The sequence below is a fragment of the Balaenoptera acutorostrata genome, chromosome 21, assembly GCF_949987535.1.
Source record: "Balaenoptera acutorostrata chromosome 21, mBalAcu1.1, whole genome shotgun sequence".
Taxonomy (NCBI): Eukaryota; Metazoa; Chordata; class Mammalia; order Artiodactyla; family Balaenopteridae; genus Balaenoptera; species Balaenoptera acutorostrata.
In genome coordinates, this window is record NC_080084.1 from 3,530,302 (window position 1) to 3,556,514 (window position 26,213).

General features: G+C 42.1%; 2 protein-coding genes across 10 annotated transcripts in view; one reads left to right on the top strand and one right to left on the bottom strand.

The window, feature by feature from the left end:
• Positions 1-18,329, bottom strand: part of RNF170 (ring finger protein 170) — a 29,709-nt gene extending 11,380 nt beyond the window's left edge. The window contains exons 1-6 of one of the 9 annotated variants that reach the window (XM_057537336.1): positions 18,067-18,202; positions 14,340-14,566; positions 14,083-14,212; positions 11,918-11,987; positions 3,501-3,576; positions 1,779-1,887 (exon numbers count right to left, since the gene is read on the bottom strand). In XM_057537336.1, the coding sequence (XP_057393319.1) occupies positions 1,779-1,848 (70 nt within the window). In that variant the 5' untranslated portion in view covers positions 1,849-1,887; positions 3,501-3,576; positions 11,918-11,987; ... (1 more) ...; positions 14,340-14,566; positions 18,067-18,202. Of the gene's footprint in view, positions 1-1,778; positions 1,888-3,500; positions 3,580-11,843; positions 11,988-14,082; positions 14,213-14,339; positions 14,567-18,066 lie in introns of all 9 variants that reach the window. The other 8 variants (XM_057537337.1, XM_057537333.1, XM_057537331.1 and 5 more) reach the window with 8 other exon arrangements.
• A 22-nt stretch (positions 18,330-18,351) lies between these two features.
• The window catches only part of HOOK3 (hook microtubule tethering protein 3), a 93,526-nt gene continuing 85,664 nt past the window's right edge, over positions 18,352-26,213 (top strand). Inside the window, exon 1 of the mRNA XM_057537327.1 lies at positions 18,352-18,634. Coding sequence (XP_057393310.1) covers positions 18,578-18,634 — 57 coding nt within the window. The 5' untranslated portion in view covers positions 18,352-18,577. The remainder of the gene's footprint in view (positions 18,635-26,213) is intronic.

Here is a 26,213-nt window from a genome sequence, read left to right on the forward strand (position 1 = left end):
TCAAAGAAACACATTTCTATTTATTGAGAAGCTGAGTAACTAGTTTTTTGTTTTTTTTTTTTTAACCTTCGAAGCTACAGACAGTAAATAAAAGTGTCCCAACGAGAAGAGCAGGATATCGCAAGGAATCTACCCTATTACCCCAGGCCCAGAGGTAAAACCAAGAGCACGGTACAGCCATCCCTCAACTGACCGGGTTATCCACGGAGTGCATCACCGAAGCCCGGGCTGTTGGCAAATAGACTTCGCCCAGCCTGCCAGACCTCACGGATTCCCAGCCCCTGCCTGGGGTGCTGTGCTGGGGGATGGCCGAGGCACAGCCAGACCCGGAGAAAGTCCACAATCGATCAGGAACGTCAGCCAGGGGTTTGAGGGGGAGCGTCTGCTTTCTCTGATGGCCATTTAATCCCCTACCCCAACACCTGATCTTTCGTTACTTGGCTGCTCACTAGCACTTCCAACAGATAATTAAGGATAGACACTGAAATAGTGTTTTGTAATTTGTTAGTGACTTAGACAAAAACTTGAGGGAAGAGGTTGAAATTAATGGATGAGGCAATGATAGGATTGGTCAGTACTGACTAAATGGGCACAAGGTATAGAAAACCCTGCATTGCATGGAATGGATTCCAGATACTTTATTTCACCCCCAGCAACATGAACAGTAACACTGTATACCTCGGAATTCTGACTCTTAGACAAAAGATACAAAGGGGAGAAAGCAAAGTACAAATCACTGTACGCTGCATGTTAAATCAGTACAGTTTGGGAGCAATTAGCACCCTATCTTGCATACAGCTGTTCAAACGGAAAGAAATACTACCAATAAAAAATAGGTCTAATGATGCGATAAATCTTAAGGAGAGAGTAGTTGTATAAACCACTGATCACATAGTATTGGGTTGGCCAAAAAGTTCGTTTGGGTTTTTGGCAACATCGTACGGGAAAACCCGAACGAACTTTTTGGCCAACCCAACAGAACTGCGCACAGGCTGTGAAGTCAGGCCTGGGTTTAAAACCTAGCTCTGTCCATCTGCACCTGGGCTGCCCTTTGTAGAATTTCTTAGCATTGCTGAGCCTCAGGGTCCCTCAAATGTGAGCTGGGATGAGATGGAGTATGTTGGGTCCAGCACACAGCAGGCCCATAATAACCGACTCCTGCCAATCTCACGTGACCACAGCCAGCAATGGCTATGCGGCATGTCCCATCACTCTCTGTGACTCTTCCTGGAAGGTCAGGAGACGCCCAGGGGTGGACAGCACCCCTTCCTGACACTAAGTTAGTGCGACATCAACGTCCCTTCTCGTCCCTCTACGTGTTCTAGGGTTCCCAAGCCTCTGGAAGTCCCGGAGGAAGAGAGGTAAGAACTTCTGCACCGACTCAGAGTTAAAAGAAAGGTGGCAGAGCAAAGGAAGGTCTTGGGCAAGGTCCTTGGGAGAAGAACCTTCCTGCCTTGGGAAGGAGGAGTAATAGATGAAACCACCAAAAAGTGATGAAAATGAGGAATTCACTGACTCCCTCATGGTACAGATATCCTTGACTCACTATTCAAAGAAACACATTTCTGTTTATTGGGGGGTTGAATAGTCTTTTTAATCTTTGAACCTATGGACACTAAATAATAGTGGCTGACAACAAGAGCAGGATCTCAGAAGCAATCTGCCCCACTCACAAAATACAAAACGTGACAGAGAGAAAATCAGGAATCCAGCTCGTGCACACACACGGGTCTTGGTCTAAACAGTCACTTTTACCAAGAACAGCATTGTTTGCTTACCACAAAAGAGATGTCCACAGTTTGTTTCAACAGGGAGGGAAGCTTGATGTAAACAGATCGGACAGTACATGTCAGTGTAGAACTGCTGTCGGGCAGCAGCAGGTGCATCCTGGTGAGAAAACACATGCGTATTGAGACATGACACACACAGGCTTTTCAAAATTCATCTTCATGCTAAAGTATACTTAACAATACAGTCAGGACTGTGTAATCCTCAAATTTTAGATGTGCACTAGTTAAGGTCTTACAAGTTTGATAAACTTATGAGGCTCCGGTGTTGTTCTGCCTAAACTGCATGGTCTCTACCTTCCTTCCTGAACACAGTCTAAAGATAAAGATAAAAAGCCGATTAACTCAGGAGTTACTCTATTAGAAAGAGTAAGTTATTCCGGGTAACACAGGCTGAGCTAATGCATTCATTAGCTGAACAACAAGAAATGTCAAACTACTCCCCAGGTGTTAGCTTTCTTCTATTTTTAACATCTGTTTCATTCATACATTCCTGATAGTCGTTACATGTTTGAAGATTAAATGAGATAGTTGTATGTGAAATCACTTTGTAAATTATAAAACACCAGGCCAGCATGAATTATTGATAACAAGAGCCCCGGAACAGAGTACCACTAATATGCTTAAACTATTTTTGCATCAGTGAATTTAAGTTCTATGAAGCAAGAATTCTTGTCTGTTTAGTTCACAAATGAATTCTCAATGCCCAGAACAATGTCTGGCATATGGTAGATGTTCAATAAATATTTGGTGAATGGATAAATCATAAAAACCCTCTTTGGAATTAATATTTGACTGGTGGGTAGACAGTCAATTTTTAAATTTTTTTTTTGATATTAGGTATCTCAGCATGAAGGTATACAATATCCTACTTAATCCAGCTTTCATAAAATATATTACATTTCTGGTTCTTAGGGAATCCATATGGTTAAAAGCAAAGAAGAGGCAGAGGAGAAAAGTTTTCTTCTTTGCCCAACTAGTTTTAACAACTTTGATCACTGAAGAAAAAGAAAAGGAAAAAATGCCATCCCTTATAGTCATTTCTTTGACGGCCTTAGGGGAATATATTTTATTTATTTATTTTTAAAAATTTATTTATTTTATTTATTTATTTTTGGCTGCATTGGGTCTTCGTTGCTGTGCGTGGGCTTTCTCCAGTTGCGGCGAGCAGGGGCTACTCTTCGTTGCGGTGCGTGGGCTTATCATTGCGGTGGCTTCTCTTGTTGCGGAGCACGGGCTCTAGGCGCACGGGCTTCAGTAGTTGTGGCACACGGGCTTAGTTGCTCCGCGGCATGTGGGACCCTCCTGGACCGGGGCTCAAACCCGTGTCCCCTGCATTGGCAGGCGGATTCCTAACCACTGCGCCACCAGGGAAGCCCGGGAATATATTTTAGAAAGAGTAGTTTTTCCACTACATTTCATTAAAGCCAATTAGACAGTAATTATTTCCTCACAAGTAAATAATAGGAAAACTGTTGTCTTTTAAAGCAAGTTAAAACTAAATTCATGAAAACATCTTAATTAGATTAAGACTAGTGATTTGCTTAATCTGAAAACGTACAATCAATAGAATAATAAAAGGTAACTCCAAGCAGGAAAGAAGCACATGCTTCCAGAAAGGAATTTATTGATGTATCATCACAATTTCTTATGCAAGGGGAGTGATAACATCTACTCCTCATACAAATGCACAGATTTATGTCACAACAGTACCTGTTCTGTTTGAAGTTGTTCCCGAAGCACCCGTACTAGCTCTTGGTTTTCTGGGTGAATGTTTTGATGTGCATTTCTGCTGAATAAAATATAATACGGTTTTAATATAAAATATTGTTAGATGAATCCATTTTCCTTATGGGTCTAATTTTTGACCTAGACTACTGGCAACATAAGAAATGTAAATGATGGCCTACAACTGTACTCCAACTGTAGGACTGAACATTCCAGGCTATTCTGAGATCCCTGATTATCGGCTCATTTCAGGTTTAACTGGCAAATGATGAAATCCAGAGGCCTAGTACCTTGGGGACTGAATGTAATTTCAGACTTACATATAATATAACACGTTTATTTCTTTTGTAAGATTTCTTGTATTATTATGTATTTGAACACTTTTCCATATCTAATTAGGTCTTTCTCCCAACTTTTCACCTATGAGGGGAGAGGGACAGAGAAAAACAAAACCTAAAATGTATAATGTAGAAAAGTCCAAACCTATGATACCACTAATATCTTAACATTAACAATTAAAATGAAGAATCAAAGGCAGGAAGTTAGAGGTCCATATAAAAGGATAGGATGAGTGAAGTGAGGACTGAAAACCAGAAGCAGTGGTTAGGTTGGTAGGGTCAGGGGTGAAGATTTACATCTGAATCAGTTTAGTTTCATTTGGCTATAGAAGTTTCTTCTAAACCTAAATCTCTTTAACAGCAATATTTTAAGTCTACTCAGTGTCGGTGTTAATCTATAGAAGAGCCTTTATTCTCTAGCTGAACCAATATAGCACAGCAATAAGAATTCTAAATCAATATTCTAATGGGATAAGGAAAATTAAAGAAATCCATCCCAGGGTTATTTAATTTTTAGTAAAAAATTTAAACTTTAGAAAAGAAAGCTGAAAAAATAAAACCATTAGTTCGGAGATGACACAAAAACAATTTAAAGTCAAATATCTAATCAGAAGCTCAACATAAATGTAATGAAACTACTTGAATTCTGTTTAAACACCTTAAATTTTGGTGGATTATTTATTTTAAAATGTTACGGTCTTATGATTGAATAAATGAATCAGTGAAAGAAAGCTACTCTATGGGAAAAACAATCTATCAAGGAACAGCCCAGGAACCAGCCCATTTACACACCAGCAAACACCCAGCTAACTGGAAATTCTCAGCTCTTTGACAATGAAAAACCATTCCCTTTTCATTGGAAAAAAACAGTCATGGTTTTCAGAGGATCGATGTAAACCATGTGACTGAAAGGTCTTTCTTTTGGTCTCTTTCCATAAAAGAGAAGATATAAAATTCTTAAATCTGATAGTAGAATATTAGAAAAGTCAAAATATAGCCAAAGAACAAGAACAAACAGCCCAAGATGCTAAACATGGCCTGTAGCTCAGGTAGCTAATTGTGACTGGCAACTTTGAGTACAGAACCAAAAATCTAGAAATCTAATCAAGATAGATTGAAAGCTAGATTAGAAGATCAGGAACATACTGTTATAGAGAAAAACCTCAGGCCTCAAATGGCATCACCTGTGCTAAAGCCTATGACACCAAACCTAGACTTCACACCTGGCCCAACTGCAGCTCCCACCTTCCCCAGGAACGGGATCTGAATTGGTCAATCTGGGGTTTCCTGGTCAGTACCAAGGAGGTAGTCTGCATGATAAGACCCCTGCCATTTCCTTCCCCCAGAAGAAGAAGTCTTGGCCTGAAATAATCCTAACTTTTCTTTTGCTAATAACTTCCTTGCCCCACCCTCCTTCTGCCTATAAAAACCTTCCATTTCATACAACTCCCGCAAGTATCTCTCTACTTGCTGGATGGGATGCTGCCTGATTCATGAATAGCTTAGTAAAGCCAATTAGATCTTCAAATTTACTTGGTTTACTTTTTGTTCTTTAACAATATGATTACCTTAGCTATGAGAAAATGATGGTATTTGACACTAAGCAGGTCTAAAGTGAGATGCCAAGGAAAACAGTGGTTCTGCTATGAAACAGAAGTACATGTGTTGTTAGTGTATTTATCAACGATTTATGGTCCTTCTAAGTTCTCTGAAAAGAGAAACCAAAACTGTCAAACCAGTTGAGTTATATGTAGCCCTGGAAAAGAGCCAGGAACCTCTGATATGAGGAAAGCAATGATACCCAAAGCGTGGGTCAAGAAAGGAAGTCTGAATCAAAGTTTACAAATATGCAAGCATGTGGTTCATAGGTTAACCTGCCTACCAGACCCTTTTGACTGGCTTCTGGTATGTCAACACATGGTAGCTGTTATTAATGGCTTAAGAAGGAAGACCAAATAGAAAAGATTTAAAAAGAAATTAATTATAACTACAAAACATTGCTGAAAGATATTAAAGAAGACACAAATAAATGGAAAGACATCCCATGTTGATAGACTGGAAGACAACATTGTTAAGATGTCAATACTATCCAAGGTGATCTATCTTCAGATTCAGTGCAAACCCTATCAAAATCCCAACAGCATTCTTTGCAGAAATAGAAAAACCCATCCTAAAATTTATATGGTATCTCAAGGGACTCCAAATAGCCAAAATAATCTTGAAAGAGAAGAACAAAGTTGTAAGACACTTCCTGATTTCAAAACTTGCCACAAAGCTATAGTAAAAACAATGTGGTACTGGTAATAAGGACAAACGTATAAACCAATGGAATAGACCACAGAGACCAGAAATAAACTTTCACATATATGGTTAATTGGTTTTTGACAAGGATGCCAAGACCCTTCCGTGGAGTAAGGACAGCCTTTTCAACAAACGGTGTGGGAAAAACTGGATATCCATATGCAAATATAATGAAGTTGGACCCTTACCTCATACCATATACAAAAATTAAAATGGATCGAAGGCCTAAACTTAAGAGCTACAACTATAAAAATCTTAGAAAAAAACATAGGGGGAAATCTCTGTGACCTTGGATTTGGCAATGATTTCTTAACCATGACACAAAAACACAGGCAACAAATGAAAAAATAGATAAATTGGACTTCATCAAAATTAAAAAATTCTGTGCATCCAAGGGCACTATCAAGAGTATAAAAAGACAACCAATAGAATGAAACATTTATAAATCATATATTTGATAGGTGATTAAGACAGAATATAGAAATAACTCATAACTCAAACACAAAAAAGCAAACAACCTAATTCGAATATGCACTAAGGACTTGAATAGACATTTCTCTAAAGAAGTCATACAGATGGCCAATAAGCACATGAAATGATGTTCAACATTATTAGTCATCAGTGAAATGCAAATCAAAACCACAGTGAGATACCCCTTCACACCCACTAGGATGACTATCAAAAAAACACAAAGTAGCAACTGTTGGCCAGGATGTAGAGAAATTAGAACCATTGTGCATTGCTGGTGGGAATGTAAAATGGGGCAGCTGCTGTGAAAAACAGACTGAAGGTTCACAGAGCACCATTCAAAACAGCCAAAAGGTGGGAACAACCTAAATATCCATCAACAGATGAATAAACAAAATGTGGTATATACATGCAATGGAATATTATTCAGCCATAAAAAGGAATGAAATTCTGGTAGATGATACAGCATGGATGAACCTTGCATGCATTACGCTAAATGAAATGTCAGACACAAATGGACAAACACTAATTCCACCTTATGAGGTACCTAGAATAGCCTAATTTCTCGAGGCAGAAGGTGGCATAAAGGTTACCAGGAGCAGGGGGAGGAGAAATAGGGAGTTATTATTTAACTGGTAGAGTTTCTGTTTCGGATGATGAGAAAGTTCTGGAAATAAACAGTGGTGATGGTTACACAACATTGTGAATGTACTTAATGCCAATGAATTGTACACATAAAGTGATAACTTTTATGTTATGGATATGTTACCACAATACAAACAAAGGATGAATTATAATGACTACAAACATCAAAGAAGTTACAGAAAAGAGACAAAAGCTTCCTTTGTTTGAATCTTCTACGCATACTACCCCTCCCCTAACTCATTAATTGAATACTTCAGCTAAAGTAGCAGGATGACAACTGCCAATTGAATTTGAATCTGAATAGCTGGACAGCAACTTAAACTGACCTCCCACCCAATCATACGACAGATTCAAGACAACATCCACATAATGGGGAGCACCTTATATTATTTGAAAAGTTATATCTTAGGTTAAGCCAAAATCTCATCATTTATCTCCACCTATTGGCCCTGTATGAGATAATAGAAAATATATATTAATATATATTGGTCTCTGCCCCCGGCTCCTGGCACAGAGCTCCAGAAACACTTGCAAATTCCTAAGTGATAAGAGCACTAGGAGTACCTTTTATTCTAATATTTGGTCTTTGACCTGGCCCCTCACACAGGGTTCCTGCAGCCCTTGTAAATTCCTGGGTGACAGGAGTGTCTTTTGCTCTAATGAGGCGACGCTGGGTGGGCTCCTGGATGAGGGCTGCTCACCGGAGGGACAAAGTCCTGATTAGAAGCTTGGAACGTTCAGCATCCTCCACCCCTGCCCCCATTCTCCAGAGAGAGGAGGGGCCAGAAACAGAGTTAACAATTGATCACGCCTACGTGAGGGAGCCTCCATGAGATCCCAGTAGTGCGGTCCAGAGAGCTTCAGGTGGGTGAACACGTCCACACCAGGAAGGTGACGCACCCCAACTCCACAGGGACAGAGGCTCCTGCGCTCAGGACCCCCCCGGACCTCACCCTACGCATCTCTTCATCTGGCTGTGCATCTGTATCCTTTATCACACCCTTTAATAAACTGGTAAACCTAACTCCTTCCCTGAGTTCTGTGACCTGCTCTAGCAAATTAATCAAACCTGAGGAGGGGGTCACGAGAACCTCCGATTTGTTGTGGATAACCTGGGGACAGAAATCATACAGAAGCTGGGGGTGACTTGGGGACCTACTACTTGCTGTTAGCATATGAAGTGTGGTGGGGAGCAGGCTTGTGGGACCGAGCCCTTAACCTGTGGAGCTGACACCATCCCCAGGCAGACGGTATCGGAATTGAGTTGAATTGTGGGACACCAAGCTGGTGTCATGGAGAATTGCCTGGAGGGGAAAAGCCCACACACACTTGGTGACCAGAAGTGAAGAGTTCTGTGTAAATATAAAGGAGACACAGGAGAGAAATGGTAGGGAAGAACTGGGTCCTTCACTACATAAGAAGGAAAAATCTGTAGGTTTTTTCCTTTACACCCTAGTTCTCCCCATGAAGCTACACAGAATTAACCTAATTCTTCTTCAACAAAACAAGCTCTCATCGTATTTAAAGCTTTTGCATCCTACAGTCTTTTCCCCTAAGCTAGATATCCCCAGTTCTTTCAGGCATTTTTTTATATGATTTGTTTCTATAGCTTTACCCATTTTGATAACCTCCCCTGAATGTTTTCCAATTTAAAATTCTTGACCCAAACTGAATATAATCTATATGTGACCTTTGTCTGATTATTCTGATTAATACACCTTAATGCTGTTAAGTTTTTGGCATCTACAACATACAATTCCCTTATTAATAGAAACTTTTATTTTGGGCTTCACATCACTACAGTCTGTGAGGAAAAATATTTTATTTACAAGTAATAATTATCCATAGTAGAGAAATTAGAAAAACAAATAAAGGAAAAGAAAAATATTTTTAAATAAAATTAATTTTATAAAAATACTTTTTTGAAACAAAATGGGCTACTTGACCTATGGTTTTGTCATGTGCCTTTCACTTAATTCTCACTCAACAATTTATCATGGATACTTTCAAATGACAATAAATTCATATCTGCATCCCATTCTCAATAGGTAAAGAGCAGATTTATTTTTTGGTATTTGCCTAGTCATGACCCATTTTTAAAACAGCTTTATTGAGGTGTAATTAATCACCACCGTCAATTTTAGAACATTTTCATCACCTCAAAAAGAACCCTGTACCCTTTAGTTATTGCCCCCATACCCCCATCTCCAACTCCAGTCCTACACAACCACTAATCTACTTTCTATCTCTATGGATTTTCTGACTGCGGACATAAGAGCAGACTCAAATATATGGCCTTTTGTGTCTGGCTTATTTCACTTAGCACAATGTTTTCAAGTTTCCTCCACAAGGTAGCATGTGTGCATCAGTATATCATTCCTTTTTAAAGCTGAATAGTATTCCATTGCATGGATATACCACCTTTTGTTTACCCATTCATCTATTGATGGATCCATTCATCTGTTTCCACCTTTTGGCTATTATGAATAATCCTGCTGTAAACATTCCTGTACAAGTTCTTATGTGGAGATATGCTTTCATTTCTCATGGGTATATATACTTAGGAATAAAATTGCTAGGATATATGGTAACACTATGTTTACTCATTTGAGGAACCGATAGTTTTCCAAAGTGGCTGCACCATTTTAACTCCCCTATCAGTAGTGTATGAGGGTTCCAATTTCTCCATATCCTCAACAATTGTTATTATTTGACTTTTTGGACCTAGCCATCCCAGTGGGTATGAAGCTGTATCTCACTGTGGTTTTGATTTGCATTTCCCTGAATGACTAAGAATGTCAGGCGTCTATTCACATACTTACAGGCCATTTGTATATCTCTGGAGGAATGTCTAGTCTGGTCCTTTGCCCATTTATTAATTGGGTTACTCATCTTTTTATTATTGAGTTTTGAGTTCTCTACATATTCAGATATAAGGGCCTGATCAGATATATGACTTGAAATGTTTTCTCCCATTCAGTGAAATGACTGTTCACTGTCTTGATGAAGTTCTTTGAAGCAAAAAAAGTTGTTACTTTTGATGAATTCCAATTTATCTATTCTTTCTTTTGTTGATCATGCTTTTGGCATCATATCTAAGAATCTTCATGATTTACTCCTATGTTTTCTTATAAGAGTTTTATAATTTTGCTCTTACATTTAAATCTTTGATCCATTTTGAGTTAATTTTTGCATATGATGTGGTATGGGTCCAACTTTATTCTCTTGCATGTGGCTATCCAATTGTCCCAACATCACTTGTTGAAATCTTTCCCCACTGTAAGGTCTTGGCACCATTGTCAAAAACCAGCTGACCATAGATGTATGGGATGACCCTTTTTTTTTTTTTTTTTTGATTGTCCCACAACTTTTATTTATTTATTTATTTTTTGGGATGACCCATTTTTAAATCTTGATTCTGTGGTACCAGTACATTAGCTATCCATCCCAACTGACAATTTAATAAACATGCTTCTTTTGTCTTCTTCATCCCAGTTGCTAACAGAAATGAGAAGAACAGGCTCAGAAGCAGAGCCCTGCAACAATTCAGTGTCCTTCTTTTTTGGCTTACACTAAAACATTAGTCAGCACTCCTGGGAATGATTTGTCAACCAGTTATAAACTCACTTAAACCTGCTATCATCTGGTCATCATTTCCCCACTATGTCCACAAGGGCATCACCAGGTACCGTGTAAAATACTCTACTGAAATAAAGATAATGTCACCCTAATAAGAAACTAACCATGCAAAGGTAAAAGAGAATGCTCATATTCTATTTAATAATCCTTTCTATAATTTTTATAAGAAACTAATAGATCTGTAGTTTTTGGAATTACTGTAATCTCTTTTCTACTTTATACTTTTTTCATTTCTGTTGTCAACGATATATACAAAATTTTATTTATCTCCATGTGTTAATACTTAAATTTCTAGTTTATTACCTTGTCTGTTTATTGGTACATAGACATCTAAGACCTTTAAATAGTATTCCTGATACTATAACAGTAATTTTTAAAAAATATTTTAACTCATTTAATCCTCTCAACAACGCTATGTTCTAAGTGTTTCACATTTATTAATTCACTTAATCCTATATAACAGCAATTTTAATTCTAATCTTAATCCCTCCATACTGTCCAAGATTTTTTTGTCCCAGTTTTTTTCACTTAAACACTGAAAATATATTTGCACCCATTATATCACCTACAAGTTGATGAATTCAATAATGAAAATTACATTTTAAAACTGTGATACTCCAACAGAAAATATTAACATTTTATTCAAAATATGGATGATAAATCTAAATTTTTTTCTGACTAGACAGTTGATGACGAGAAAAATACACAGTAGCATTTAGAGCCTAGTGGAAAATAAAATACCTTAGTAAATATATACAATCACTGAACTCTATTACTTGCTTTTTTTTTTTTTTGTTTAGTTTCTGCTTTATAACAAAGTGAATCAGCTTTATTATTTGCTTTTAATATTAAGTATTAAACATTACTAGAAGCAGTCAGAAAGTCAGTGGCCCTTGGAAATACGTATTATTTAAATTCTTTTGTCCTTTAGTCTCACCTGAAAAGTGCATATACCAGGGTAGCAATCAAAGCGAAACTGACCACAACTGCCACAAGTACTTGGTCACTTACTCCTTCTATGACTGAATCATCATCCAGTTTCAAACTGTGAACTTCACCTTGATATTTGGCCATTCCAGGTCTAAAAGAAAAAGAGATAAGATGAAAATTATAAACGGCACAGTGAAAATGAAATATATTAATAAAAATGATATAAATGTAGCTGACTTCTGATATATGTACTTTTTTGTAGCACCCACTTGAGGTAGGTTGCATTAAGTACATCTCCAGTGGGGAATGCCCCATTAATGAGTTCTTTAAAATCATTAAAGAAAAAAAGACATTTCTCATGCCCAATTGCTCTTTTCTTATTCCTGAATACCAAATAAATTCTCCACATAGATCACATCCCTCTTCTCCCTCATGGCACTGAATGTGCGTCATGGAATGTACCATGTACGGATACGGAAGGAAATATATTGTCTTCTTCTGTAAATATTCCTGTATTACCTGGCACAGTGCCCTGTACACAGAAGGACCTAATAAATATATGTTTAAATAGGAGTGACTTACTTTACTTACGGTGTTAGTAATTTGAAAAGTAATAGACATGGAGGCTATAGAACATTTATAGCTATACTGAGACTACTTGAATTAATGAAAATTCTGTTGCTTGGAAAACGATTAGCCTTACTTGGGACTAAGCTCAGCTTATGGTTCAGAATTCTGGGAACTGCCTGGAATATGGAATCACTCTGAGGCTGCATTTCCTTATGAAGAGAAAAGGGAGGATATGAAACTCTCCCTCCCATACACTAAACTAGAAGAAAACGGTAATACCCAATTTCTATAGGTATGAGGGGAGATGGCCCAACCACATCAGAGTCCAAATATCACAGGTTATTCCTACTTTTTTCAGATGGCAAACACTAAAGTTACTTAAAATCTTACAAGACACCTAAAGGGAAATAAAGGCAATAAAATTCAATTAAATATACATGACTAATCATAATTAACCTGTATTTATGTAATGTCCTGCACTGAAAACAGTTTTATTCAATATCATCATTAATCAGGTGAGTTTCTGTTAAAAGGAAACTTTGAGTGTGAAAGTCTAACACCTTTGAAAAGAACCTGAACTGGCTGCTAGTAAGAAAATTACCTCTCATGGAAGGAACTTAAGCAAACAAACAGATCAAAGGTGGCTTTCATCAGCTTTACACATGGTAATGGCCTGATGTATCAGGAACTTTCTAATGACAGGTTTCAAGTATCCTTCGTGAAAGCACACACCAGGAACTCAGAGGAGCTCTAACCTCAGTATTTTATTCAAAAGAAGAGTTAAATGAACTGCCAAATGAAACTGAAGAAAAAAAGCCTCAAGTAATCTTGGGGTGGGCCACGTAGTCAATCTAGATTTTTATGTTGTCAGGTTTCCTCTTTTTAAATTGAAGATGCTGTGGCTGTCAGAAGTCGTGTCAGTGAGAACCACTTGCATCTGCTCAGAGATAAGCAAAATGTTACCCTGTGTGGAGAGTCCCAGCCTCCAATTACTGAATCAAGTTGGGAGGATTTTCTCCTATGCTGTACATTTAGGGAGTTCGCTACTTTGTACTATTTCTTTTTTTAATGGGTTATATTTGTTTCCATGTCCTTTTAGGGAGTTCACTACTTTGTACTATTTCTTTTTTTAATGGGTTACATTTGTTTCTATGTCCTTGCAAGTGTAATCAGTGATCAAGTGACTAAATTCTACTCTATACATTTTATATATATATATATATTCTTATATCACTGAATCACTTTGCTGTACACCTGAAACACAACATTGTAAATCAACTATAGTTCAATAAAAAAATAAAATAATCAAAATTATATATATATATATATATATATTCTACTGTATAAAGACATACTTCTACCAATTACACCCTTCAGATGCTGCTTCATTCACATTTCCAAGAGCTCAGAGATCCAGGATACTTTAAGTAATGCAGGACCATGTAATGTTATTTGCATCATTTTATAGCAAAAGTTCCCAATGTTGTTGAAATGAAGAGTTACTTTTTATTGCCACAGATTCTAGTGTCACTGAAGGAGGTGCTTGGTCTGAGAGAGGGTAGGAAGGGAGGAGACTGCTGGTAAGTCTCAGAGAGGAACAGAAAGGTCAGCTGCACTTCCCTACCACGTGGAAGTCCCAGCCTCACATGGATAAATACTAATGGTGTCTGACCAACCTGTCGGGGCTTCAGTAGTTAACTTCCGCCAGTAGTTTTTCTTATCACAGGAGTCCAAAAAGGAACTGTAGGCGCTGCTGGCTCAAAAATGAGGTATTATACCACCACCTCAGTTTGGAAAGAAGCCAATCTAAGATTACAGGGGATAAACAATAAAAAGAAATAAAGTTTTCTACTTGAGGAGTTGACCTTATACCCCAATCTTGAAAATGAATTCCAATGTCAACCTGAACTTCAGTCCTCCAACCTCTGCTCACCTGGAGCAAATCAGTGCTGCTGATTTGGACCAAGGGCACAGGCTCTCAGCGTGAGCCCAAGCCGCGCTGCATGGCATGCAGGCCCCGGAGTTTAGCTCCAATTCTGCTACCACAACTGGGACCCCGCTTAGTCTCTTAGGACCCCTCATTTTCTGCAAAATGTGAAAGCTGGATTTGAAGATTTCTTAAGTTCCTTCCACCACTACATTTCTCTGATTCAGAGCTTTCTGGAATTGAAAAAAAATAAAGGCAGGAAAGCTAAATAACCAAAGGTTAAAATGGTTACAAGTGGGGAGCAGGCCTGGGAGAGCCGGATCCTCACCTTTCCCAGGATACAGTTCTATAGTCTGAATTCTTTTCAAGAACGTATTACGTTAGCAATAAAAACAGAAGCCAGTGCCTGCTTCCTCCCTTCAGAGATGAAAATTAGGCTTCAGTGCTCAAAGATTTAAGCCGTCTCTCCCCAGTCCCATTCTCACGGAGCACCCTAGACCCTCCCAGTTTCCGGAGGGTGCCCTCTGAAGACCTCAGAGACCGGCAGTGGGAGGCGCCCGCGCTGTCTACCTCTCACCCCGCGGGGCAGCGCGCAGGGGATTTTACATGTGGCAGGGGCCTTGCGCTAAATGCTGCTCGCTTGAAACCCCAAAGCCAGGTTATTTAATTTATAAAACATGGCATCTGGGCTTCCCTGGTGGTGCAGTGGTTGAGAATCCGCCTGCCAATGCAGGGGACACGGGTTCGAGCCCTGGTCCGGGAAGATCCCACAGGCCGCGGAGCAACTAGGCCCGTGAGCCACAACTACTGAGCCTGCGCGTCTGGAGCCTGTGCCCCGCAACAAGAGAGGCCGCGACAGTGAGAAGCCCGCCCACCGCGATGAAGAGTGGCCCCTGCTCGCCGCAACTAGAGAAAGCCCTCGCGCAGAAACGAAGACCCAACACAGCCAAAAATAAATAATAGATAAATAATAAATAAATTTTAAAAACCCAAAAACATGGCATCTAATCTATTTCATAGGGTCCTATCAAATGAAAACAAGTTACTAGTACTCTGTTGTTAACTATTTGAGATTTACAGAAACAAAACACCATAGATCTTGGAAACGGTGTTGATAATTGATAGAAAAATTGATAATTGAGAGAAGCGGGAGTGATTTCCAGCACTGGCTTTGTTATTGCTTAGCTGGCTAAGTCTTACTGAGTAGCTTAATATATTGAAGAAGCATAAGCTTTGCAGTCAGACAACTGTGCACTTGTGCAAAATCTGGGTCTCAGCTTCCTCATGTGTAAAATACATAAAATTAACTTGAACTATATCGAGCAACCACTTTTTTGGCAAAAAAAAAAACAAAACCACCCTAGTTTTGTGGAGTTCATGAGATAACAAAGGTAGAGCACTTACATATTGCTTGGTACATCATACAGGCTCTCAATTAACGGAAGCTATAATATTTTGATTACTATTATTAACAACCCTCAAGGAATCTGCAGAACCATGATAAGATGTGGCCATGCCTTCCTTACAGCTACAGTAAGTAGCATCTCAAGCTCGCGTTGACCTAAGCTCTAAGTATGTATTCCCTGGGAAACGGGATAAACTTGGCACACTGCGGCGAAGGACACTCCCCTGTTTACTTGATATCTGATAAACAGCTGTAGATGAGAATTATGCTCCAACTAACTGTGGAGTAAGGAGACAGCTAAGACAAGTGCCACTCATCTCTCTTTGGTCTTTTCCAAAGCTTTCAGGAAAAACGAAACAAAACAACACAGACAAATAAGGGAAATATAGGAAATTCCGTAACTTCAAAGGAGAAACTCCATGTCTTTTTACCCAAACTCATGTAAAAACATGATGGCCACATGGCTTCTGCAGACAATTACTCACATTCAAGAAGTTTTTAATATAATTTCCTTCATGGAGGGTAACTGGAGCTACAGAATGAAATCTCATTGCACATCATGCACAAATGCATTGTGGGTGAGCCATCAAACCTGAGAAGGGAGGCTGAGGTCAACTGTGTCAAAGCCCTAAAAACCAGAGCAGCTGGCGCGAAGGTGCTCACCCATTACAGGCCTTCCAACAAGGCTCCACATCCAAAGACAGGTTACACGGGTGTCAGACTGACTTGATGACTTTACATGCCTAACAAGGGTAATGGTCACTTAAAGTGCCAGGGATCCTTACAGTGATAACCTAGCTTGGAATGTAGAAACTCTGGCTTGACAAAGGTCCAGAGGCACCGACAGAGAAAACAAAGGCAGGTGAGGTACATTTTATCACTTCTAAAGGTTTCTCTGCCCTTGGTGTAGGGAAGAATGTTTAAAAGACCACTGAGAAGACTTCTGGTAAGATCGTCTACATTCACACAGTGAACAATCTGTTAACTGGGACTCTGAAAAGCATCATGAAAAACTCAATGCTGTCTTGGCAGCTCTGAAAGCTCAATGACACAACCTAGTCTTTTTTTTTTTTTTAATTATTTAATTAATTTATTTATTTATGGCTGTGTTGGGTCTTCGTTTCTGTGCGAGGGCTTTCTCTAGTGCGGCAAGCGGGGACCACTCTTCATCGCGGTGCGCGGGCCTCTCACTATCGCGGCCTCTCTTGTTGCGGAGCACAGGCTCCAGACGCGCAGGCTCAGTAATTGTGGCTCACGGGCCCAGTTGCTCCGTGGCATGTGGGATCTTCCCAGACCAGGGCTCGAACCCGTGTCCCCTGCATTGGCAGGCAGATTCTCAACCACTGTGCCACCAGGGAAGCCCCACAACCTAGTCTTAATGGGGAAAGGGGGCTCCAGGAACTGCAAACCACAGAAAGGTGTGTCCTGGGAAGTTAACTTTGTTGCACCCCACATAAAAGTTTGGCATCATCTGGTAAAGTGATGCACAACCTATAACTCAACAATCCCAGGACTCCAAGGCATATAGCTAAAGAAACTTACACGTTGGCACTAGTCTCTAGGGATATGAATCTTAAAGCATTGTTCTTAGTTAGCCCCAAACTGGAACAGCAAAATGCCCATCAACAGTAGCATGGATATACTGTTATATTCATACAGTGGAATACTAGACAGCACTGAAAATTACCTATGGATCTACACAAACTTACTGTGAATGCAAAGCTATAAAATAACACAATGATTCCACTGATAGAAGCTCAACAACAGGCAACAAAAAACTGTTGTTTAGGCATGCATACGTAGGTGGTAAAGAGATAAGGAAAAGCAAGAAAGTGAACATCATAAAAGTCTGTCTAGGGAGGGAACGATGCTCAGAAAGGAACACGAGGTGCTGGAGGAACTCCTGAGGTATGGGCAGTTCTCCTTGTTTTTACCTGCGTGTTTTATTACTAATTACTCTCTAGGCATGTCCGTTGTGTGCACTTTTCTGCACATGCTGTATCGCCTAACGATTAATCGGTAACCCTGCAGAGGTTCACCCTCGGAACGGGGGCAGCTCGAGGCCGGTCCCCCTGGCCACTGCGGAAAGAGGGACAGGCCCCAGGAACCGTCGCGGTCCCCCGGGCTGGCCGGCGCCGCACACCCTCCCCCGCCTCCCGGGGCGGCGAGGTCCGCGCGGCCCGAGCAGGAGCGGCGGGCTGCCCTCGGCGCTCCAAGCCCGCCACGTCGGCCTCACGGCGCGAGTGCCTGGGGCCGCCCGGCTCCCCGCGGAAGGCGCCCCGCCGTCCCGCCCAGGCCGGGGCCCCGCCGGCGCTCGGCCGCGCGTACCTCTGCACCGCGGAGGACACCTCGCCAGCTCCAGGTGACCGAGGGCACAGATTGTTTCCGGGGCTGCCCGCCACCCTCGCGGGCGACCACTGGCTGCCTCCTCCGGGCCGGGCGCGCGGGCACGGCGCACGCGCACTGCCGCGCTTCCGTGAGGGCGCGGCGGGCACCCGCCGGCGGGGAGCGCGCGGGGGCGACACGCAGCGGGCGGCGGGCGCGGCCGTGCGCAGTGCTGGGCGGCTGCGGCTCGGGTCGGGCCGGGTTCTCGGTGGGTGCGGGGCGGCGGGGCTGCGGGGCTGCGGGTCCGCGGGCGGGGCGGACGGGCGCGCGCGGTGGCGCGCGGTCCCGACGGACCGGAGGAGGAGGGGCGCCGGTGACGCTGCGGGAGCCGCTGCCAGCGCCGGACGGAGTCGGCGGCCGGGCGGAGGACGGGCAGGCCGACCCTCGGACGCAGCCCCGGGCCGAGCCGCGGGCTTCCTGGCGAGGCCGGGCGGCCGCGAGCCCCGGCGGGAAGATGTTCAACGTGGAGTCCCTGGAGCGGGTGGAGCTGTGCGAGAGCCTCCTCACTTGGGTAGGTGGCGACGCGGTCCGAAGGCCCCCTCCCCCAGGCCGCCGTCCTGGGATCTCCCCGCGCCCCGGGCGGGCGCCGAGGGCGCCGGTGCCGTCACATCCGGGGCCCGGGGCGGGGGCCGGGACGCCGGTGCGGGCGGCGTCCACGGCGGGAGGCCCGGCCGGGTCCGAGGGAAACTCGCGGGGCCCGCGGGGCCGGGCGGAGGCCGAGGACTGGTGCGGGCGGCGCTGTCACCAGGCGGCTCTCCGCCCCTCCGGGGGTGGGGGCGGCACTCGAGACCCCGGCCCGACGCTGCCGCCTTTGTTGTCCCGTTCGCCGGGACGGCGCAGCCCTGGAGGGCGAGCGGCGCGGGGCGCGGGGGGAGAGGGCTTCCCGGGAGGGCGGAGGGTAGAAGGACCCGCAGCCCGGCCTCCGCGATAGGAGAGGAGAAAGTGAGCGGCGTGGAGGTGCCTAGGGAAGGTGTTCGAGGTGAAAATAAGTCCGGAAGGTGTTTGGGCATCAGAAGTGGGACTCGACATTTGGGGGGCAACGTTATGCCATTCTAATTTTAAATTATCAAATGCTTACTAAGATTCTCACATGTGCATGTAAATACGTGTTCCGTTCTAATGCCAACAATCGTGCCTTTAGCAGCCTCTTGTACAGTTGGACGTAAAACCCAAGCTTGTGTGTTTTCATAAGTGCGGTGTCAGTTCCTGGGTTGTGCCTGTGTGTGTATCTACGGGATAAATCTGGTGCTTCTTTGGGGAGCTTTCGTTTTACTCATTGCTAAAACGTTAAATACCACTTTTAGAATGCAGCACTAATCTATTTAGAGAGGTGACTACAGCATTTGTATTAATGTGCAAGGTAAGACACAGATGCCAAACAGATTCAGTTTAGCGGTGCCTTGTGCGATAAGCTTAGATCCCTGGAGTACAGACATCACTGCCCTATGTGGGGACATTTGGGTGGAATGCTTAGAGGGCCAGTGTCCTAGGCTGGTTGTAACAAACGTAATGAAAATAGTCTGAGATTTTCATAATTTGGCTTATGTCAAATCAAATCAAATTATGTTTTCTGAAACAGAATATGTACAAGGGTAGATAGAGCTTGATCTATTCAGTAACTTTTGTATTAGGGCATTCTTGGCATTTCAAATCGTTTGCAATAATATGTAGTTAACATTACAGCTTACAACTATAATGGGTTCTGACTTAAGTGGGGAAATAGGTTCCCCTGCTGCATTTTAGAGAAGAGAAAAAACAGATAAGCTGCATAATGTGGCCAAAGTTTGACTAGGCAGGGGAGAGATAAAGGAAAGAATTACCACATTCTTTGATACTGTGGAAGGAATGGATTTGGCAGAGGTTGTAAACAGAAGATTGAGGATCTGAAGATGTGCATTTTTGAGTCTGTACCTCCTTCAGTGCTAGAAAAAAAAGGCAAGAGGGCAAAGATGAGGAAACTTACTGAATCTGAAGTAGGGTTACGTTGTTTAAAGTCTAGAAAGACGAGTCACGGAAACAAAGAGGTGTGTTTGAAGGGCATCTGCCAGAAGGTGGTGGTCAGTGCAGTTATTTGGGTGAGAAATGCTAATAAAAATACAGAGGAAGAATCACAGAGAGAAGTTTGAAGGGGTACTAACAGAAGCACACCATGGCCACATCTATTTAAAATCTGGTAAAGTGTTAAGAAAATAGCGATAATCCAGGTTATCAGCTATAGAGAGAGATAAAGTAATCTGGTTTTGTAGAAAAAAAAGCTTTTTGAAATTTCACTGGAAGGCTCATCAAGGAAAATTTCTGGGGAAGAGATTATCAATGACAAAACTGGAGGGCAGAGTCCAAACAAAGATATACAATTCTAAAATTTGGAAACATTTTAAAACGTTGTACATTGAAATGTTTCAAAATAAAGTTGAGGTTAAACGCTGGGTTTGTTCTCTTTTAGTTGTTATTATAAAAAGCAGAATAAATGTTCATGTGGAAAGTGTCTGCGGTAGCTGAAAATGTGCATTCACTCTAGTAGCTTCCCTCATAGCTGAAGGCCAGATGAATGCCGAACACAATTCCAAAACCAAAAGTTAAGAGGGGAAAATGTATCCTATACATTCCGAAGAAAGGACCCCTGTTTAGAATAATTTGCTCTGTTTTGCAAAAAGTTCTAGCTAACTTGATTGTGCAGTTTCTTTGCACACAGCAGGTGAGAAGGTAGCTGCCACATTCAGCAAAATGCAGGCAGCTGTCAGTGACAGAGAAGACCCGAGAGGTGAGAAGGTTCAGCCTGGGCAGTCTTTGAGCTGACAGCCTTGTATACATCAAAAGCCTCCACATTCAATTACCAAAGATCATAATTATGATCCTGAATATCAAATAAAAGTTTATTTTCACTATACAGCATTTAGTTTGAGATCAGAGGTATATAGTACATATTAGAAGTTCTTCCACCAGAAATGGTTAAAATAACAACTCAGGCACTTAGAGGGATGCCTATTGGCCACCTATGCAGAGTTCATTTCTGTGGAACATCTCAGTGCCCCAAATGCTGGATAAATTGCTATTGTATCAGAAAGGTTACTAGCCCAAGAACCAAACGTTCCACATTTTTGTTGAAAGAGGAATGCTTGTTAAGAGACAAAGTATCATCCTACCAAGGGAAAATGGTTTAAGCTTAAATTCCGAATCAAAGTTTATGCAGCAAGAAAGTTCAGCAGGATGTGCTGGAAAGTTTCCACTCTTAAACTCTCTCCCCACCCTCTGAGTCAAAATGCACTCTTACCTGTTAGAAAAAATCTGCCCTACCTATTACACCTGTCAAGCCTAATTTCTTGAATGGTACATGGAAAGATTGCTCTTTCCTAGGTTTTAAAGACTGAAAAACCAGAAAGAATCTGGAATGCCGCCAACTAATGGCAAGAAGCTAAGTGGAACAAGAATCATCACCACACAGGTTCAGTACATTTCTTCTGGGAAACCCAGCAACATTAACATATCCTTGTAATTTTCATATTTAGCAGCCTGTAAAATGGCATGTTGGTGTTTACAATTAGGGAGGGTATAATTTTTGTGGTGGTATCTCCCCCATTCCATTCTCTCTGTCCTTCCTAACTCTTAGGTCCTCTAATGGAGGAATAAAGGAATCAGATGTACAAAAGCATGTATATTTTTTAAAGCTTTAATTTTCTTTTTTTTTTTTTTTTTTAACTGAGGGCCAATATGACATGTTAGTTAAGAGTATAGGTTCTGAAATTTGACCACCTGGGTTCAAATCCTGACTTTGCTTCCTACTAACTGTGGGTAGCTTTGGACAAGAAACTTCACCTATGTTTTTTTTGTTTGTTTTTTTTAAATTAATTAATTTATTTATTTTTGGCTGTGTTGGGTCTTCGTTTCTGTGAGGGCTTTCTCTAGTTGCGGCAAGCAGGGGCCACTCTTCATCACGGTGCGTGGGCCTCTCACTATCGCGGCCTCTCTTGTTGCAGAGCACAGGCTCCAGACGTGCAGGCTTAGTAGTTGTGGCTCACGGGCCCAGTTGCTCCGCGGCATGTGGGACCTTCCCAAATCAGGGCTCGAACCCGTGTCCCTTGCATTAGCAGGCAGATTCTCAACCACTGCGCCACCAGGGAAGCCCTTCACCTATGTTTTGATTGCATTCAATTTAACACTAAGAAATGTTTCCTATGCACTAGTATTGATCAGCATAATTGGAGGGCTTGTTAAAATGCTGATTGCTAGTTCCCGGTTCCAGAGTCTGTAATTCAGTAGGGCTGAGCTAGGGCCTGATAGTCTTCATTTCTAACAGGTTTCCAGGTGGCGCTATTAGTGGCCTGAGGCCCACACTTTGAGAACCACTGCTCCAGAGCAAGGTTTGTTAACCTTAGCATTACTGACATTCTGGGCTGGATCATTTTTGTTCTGGGCACTGCTCTGTCATCCTGGTCTCTACCTACTAGATGCCAATAGCACCCACTTAGTTGTTACAACTAAAAATGTCTCATAGGGAGCAAAATTGCCCCTGGTTGAGAATCACTACTCTAGAGATAGTAATTCCAGGTGATCTCATGCTTTACCCTTCTCATGCTTTTGTGGGGGAAGGTGAGGTGGAAGTTGGATGGTGTTAATAGAGCTCCTTGGAATTAAAAGAGAGGTTATGACTCTTCCAGCAGCGTGTCACGCCCTAATGTGGTTAGGTGCAATTACCTTTAAATTTTATTCTACTTATTGGGCTTCCCTGGTGGCGCAGTGGTTGAGAATCTGCCTGCCAATGCAGGGGACACGGGTTTGAGCCCTGGTCCGGGAAGATACCACATGCTGTGGAGCAGGTAAGCCCATGCACCACAACTCCTGAGCCTGTGCTCTAGAGCCTGCGAGCCACAACTACTGAGCCTGTGCTGTAGAGCCCACGAGCCACAACTACTGAGCCTGCACTCTGGAGCCAGCATGCTACAACTACTGAAGCCCGCGTGCCTAGAGCCCGTGCTCCGCAACAAGAGAAGCCACCGCAATGAGAAGACCACACACCGCAACAGAGTAGCCCCTGCGTGCAGCAATGAAGACCCAAACGCAGCCAAAAATAAATAAATAAAATAAGTACATTAAAAAAAAAATTTTTTTGCTGCTGTCCTGAAACACCCTATAGATTTTAACTCAGAATTTATGAGAACTGGTAGGTGATAGATTTTTTTAAAAATTAAAATACACAGGGGCTTCCCTGGTGGCGCAGCGGTTGAGAGTCTGCCTGCCAATGCAGGGGACGCGGGTTCGAGCCCTGGTCTGGAAGGATCCCACATGCCGCGGAGCGGCTGGGCCCGTGAGCCACAACTGCTGAGCCTGTGCGTCTGGAGCCTGTGCTCCGCAACAGGAGAGGCCGCGACGGTGAGAGGCCCGCGCACCACGATGAAGAGTGGCCCCTGCTTGCCGCAACTAGAGAAAGCCCTCGCACAGAAACGAAGACCCAACACAGCCAAAAATTTTAAAAAAATAAATAAATTAAAGAGTGTTTGCTCTGTAAAAAAATAAAATAAAATAAAATAAAATACACATACCATAAAGTTCTTATAAAAGTGCACAATGTGCTTTGTAGTATGATCGCAGGTTGTGCAACCATCACCACTGTCTAATTCCAAGAACATTTTTATCGCCTCAAAAGGAAACTCCATAGAGAGAGTTTCTCTGGGATCTGCTTTACTTTTATCTCAAAGCAGAAGTGGACATCCTCTAGCCTTCATGAACGACTATTTACCTCAAGGGCCAATTCAGAGAAAATAATTGTTTGGAAGCCACATTTAAAAAATCAAAACAAAAATAGTTTTAAGTCCCAAGAGAGAAACAGATATAGTCTTACAAGTAAATTACTTGCATTATTGAATTACCTGCTTTATTGAGTTTTTCCTTATGCTTGGCCAGAGGCAGTTTTCTAATCTTTCATCCTTTACATTTGGTAGAGGGTTTGGATCAGAACCCTTTGGATCAGAGGGTTCCAAATGCCAAATCAGTGCCCTGCCACATAGCATTATTTGATGAACTTGTTAAAAATAGACTCCCAGCCTTCTCCAACTTCCCAGATGATTCGGGTGTACACCCAGGTCTGAGAACTACTGCTTAAGACTTTTACAAATACGTAATGTCCATTTGTTTTCTCTTTCATTCTTTAAGCAACACACCCCTACATAAGGTACTTTTCCCAATTTCTAGATTGAAAAACTGACATGAAATGAGGTAAAGTGGCATATCCAAGGTCACACAGCCAGCAGATTAGGAGCAAAGCTGGGGATGGAGTTAGTTTACTTGCAGAGCGTGTTCAGTGAGGGCTGTTCTGGGCCAGGTTGGTGATCAAGAGATGAGTGAGGTGTGGCCCTCACGTCTGCTCTTTTTCATTCTAAGCCTACAAGAAAGAGATGAATTCAGCAACTGTAAAACCAAAGTGGGTGCTTATTTCTTTTCAAACAGCATTGTTATTACCACAGTACCATTGACGAGGGGACTGGAGAGAGTGTGGAGTGAAATTCAGTATCATTTCCTACAGATGATGTTTATTTGGTCCATTTATTCATTTACTAACGATTTATTGAACCTCTGCATGTATAAGGTTAGTGTCAGGGGGTAGCCTGCAAGGGCCCTCTTTTCATCACCTCTCCCAAATAGACACCTAAGTAGAAACCACCTGCCTTGCGATCTTTAAGGCCATTTCCTTAGTTCCCGCCGCCATAACCATCTCTACCCACAAGACTGTCAAAAATATGAAGAAGCTGCTGACTGCACTTGTTAATAGTTCTTTTTTTAAAGGTTTGATAGATGACACGGCACAGAGAAGTGGACACTCACCAACTGTTAGTAAATTGCTACAGCACTTGTTCAGGGCAGTTTGGCAGTATTTATCAAAAACCTTAAAACGTTCATACACTTTGATCCAGCAAATTTACTTCTAGGAATATAATCCTATAAGTAAAAATGTATTGAAGGCAGATGGTCCCCTGACCATTATTTGCAGGGTTTCCATTGTCATTACCTAGTTTGACCTCATGTGTTAACATACAAACCTATGAACATAGGTCTCCCTGCCTATTCCCTGCAAGCCTTTCTTCATACTGCAGCTGCTGTGATCCTTATACGAGGCAGACCTCATGGCCTCACCCTCCTGCTCAGAATCCTTTGCTTTCTCTCCTTGCTCTGAGGATGAAGTCCTAATGTGACTTGAGAGGTTTTGCACAACGATGCTTCCTTCTTTAACCCTGTCTTTCCCCATTCTACTCTCTTCCCTGTTTTATCTCTTCCTCTGATTCCCATACTCCTCCATTTTACAACCTATAAACTGCAGAGCATGGCTTGCGTCTATCTATTCTCAGTGATTTATTGCCTTCTGAGTCCTGGTTGCGCTACTGAGTAGAATCATTGCTGGCTCAGCTGTATTATTATCTTGCTCAGAAATAATTTCTACTAATTCTCAGCCATGTTATGTTAGTTCTGATTCATAATACATTTAAAATCAAAATGAACTGAATATCTAACCTGACTGTGTGATTTCTACATCTGTATAAAGATATTCTGGTTCTGAGTAAAAGAAATCTCAGCTTGGCCAGGCACAAAGAAGAAATGTATCTCACATGATAGGAGGCTTCAAGATTTTTAGTTTAGTGGCTCAATTTTGGCCTCAAGGACCCCTTTCTTTCTGTTCCTCTTCTCTGCCATCCACTGCATTGGCCGCATCCTAACGGTCAACAAGATGACTGCTTGTGGCAATTGAAGCAACCAGCATGTTTATTCACACCAAGGGGAGGTTGGCTTTTCTTTCCCGGAAGCCCAAGTAAGCCTCTGTTTGCATCTGTTTGGTCCAAATTGTCTTTGCCTGTGCACCCACGATCCAGTCACTGGCAGAGGGGATGACGGTACTGTGACTTTCTTAGATGATTATCTGTGAGGAGGATGAATGCGGGGAAGCCACCCAGTGTCCACCACCATTTCTCTTTTACCAAAAGGAAAAAATTGCAATAGCAAGCTGCAAGAAACTTCCCGTAAGGGAAAACGTTTCACAGTGTTCTGCTTTTTAAGACTTATTCAACTCCCAAGATGAGGTAGAAGAAGTCTAAGAATTCTTCTAT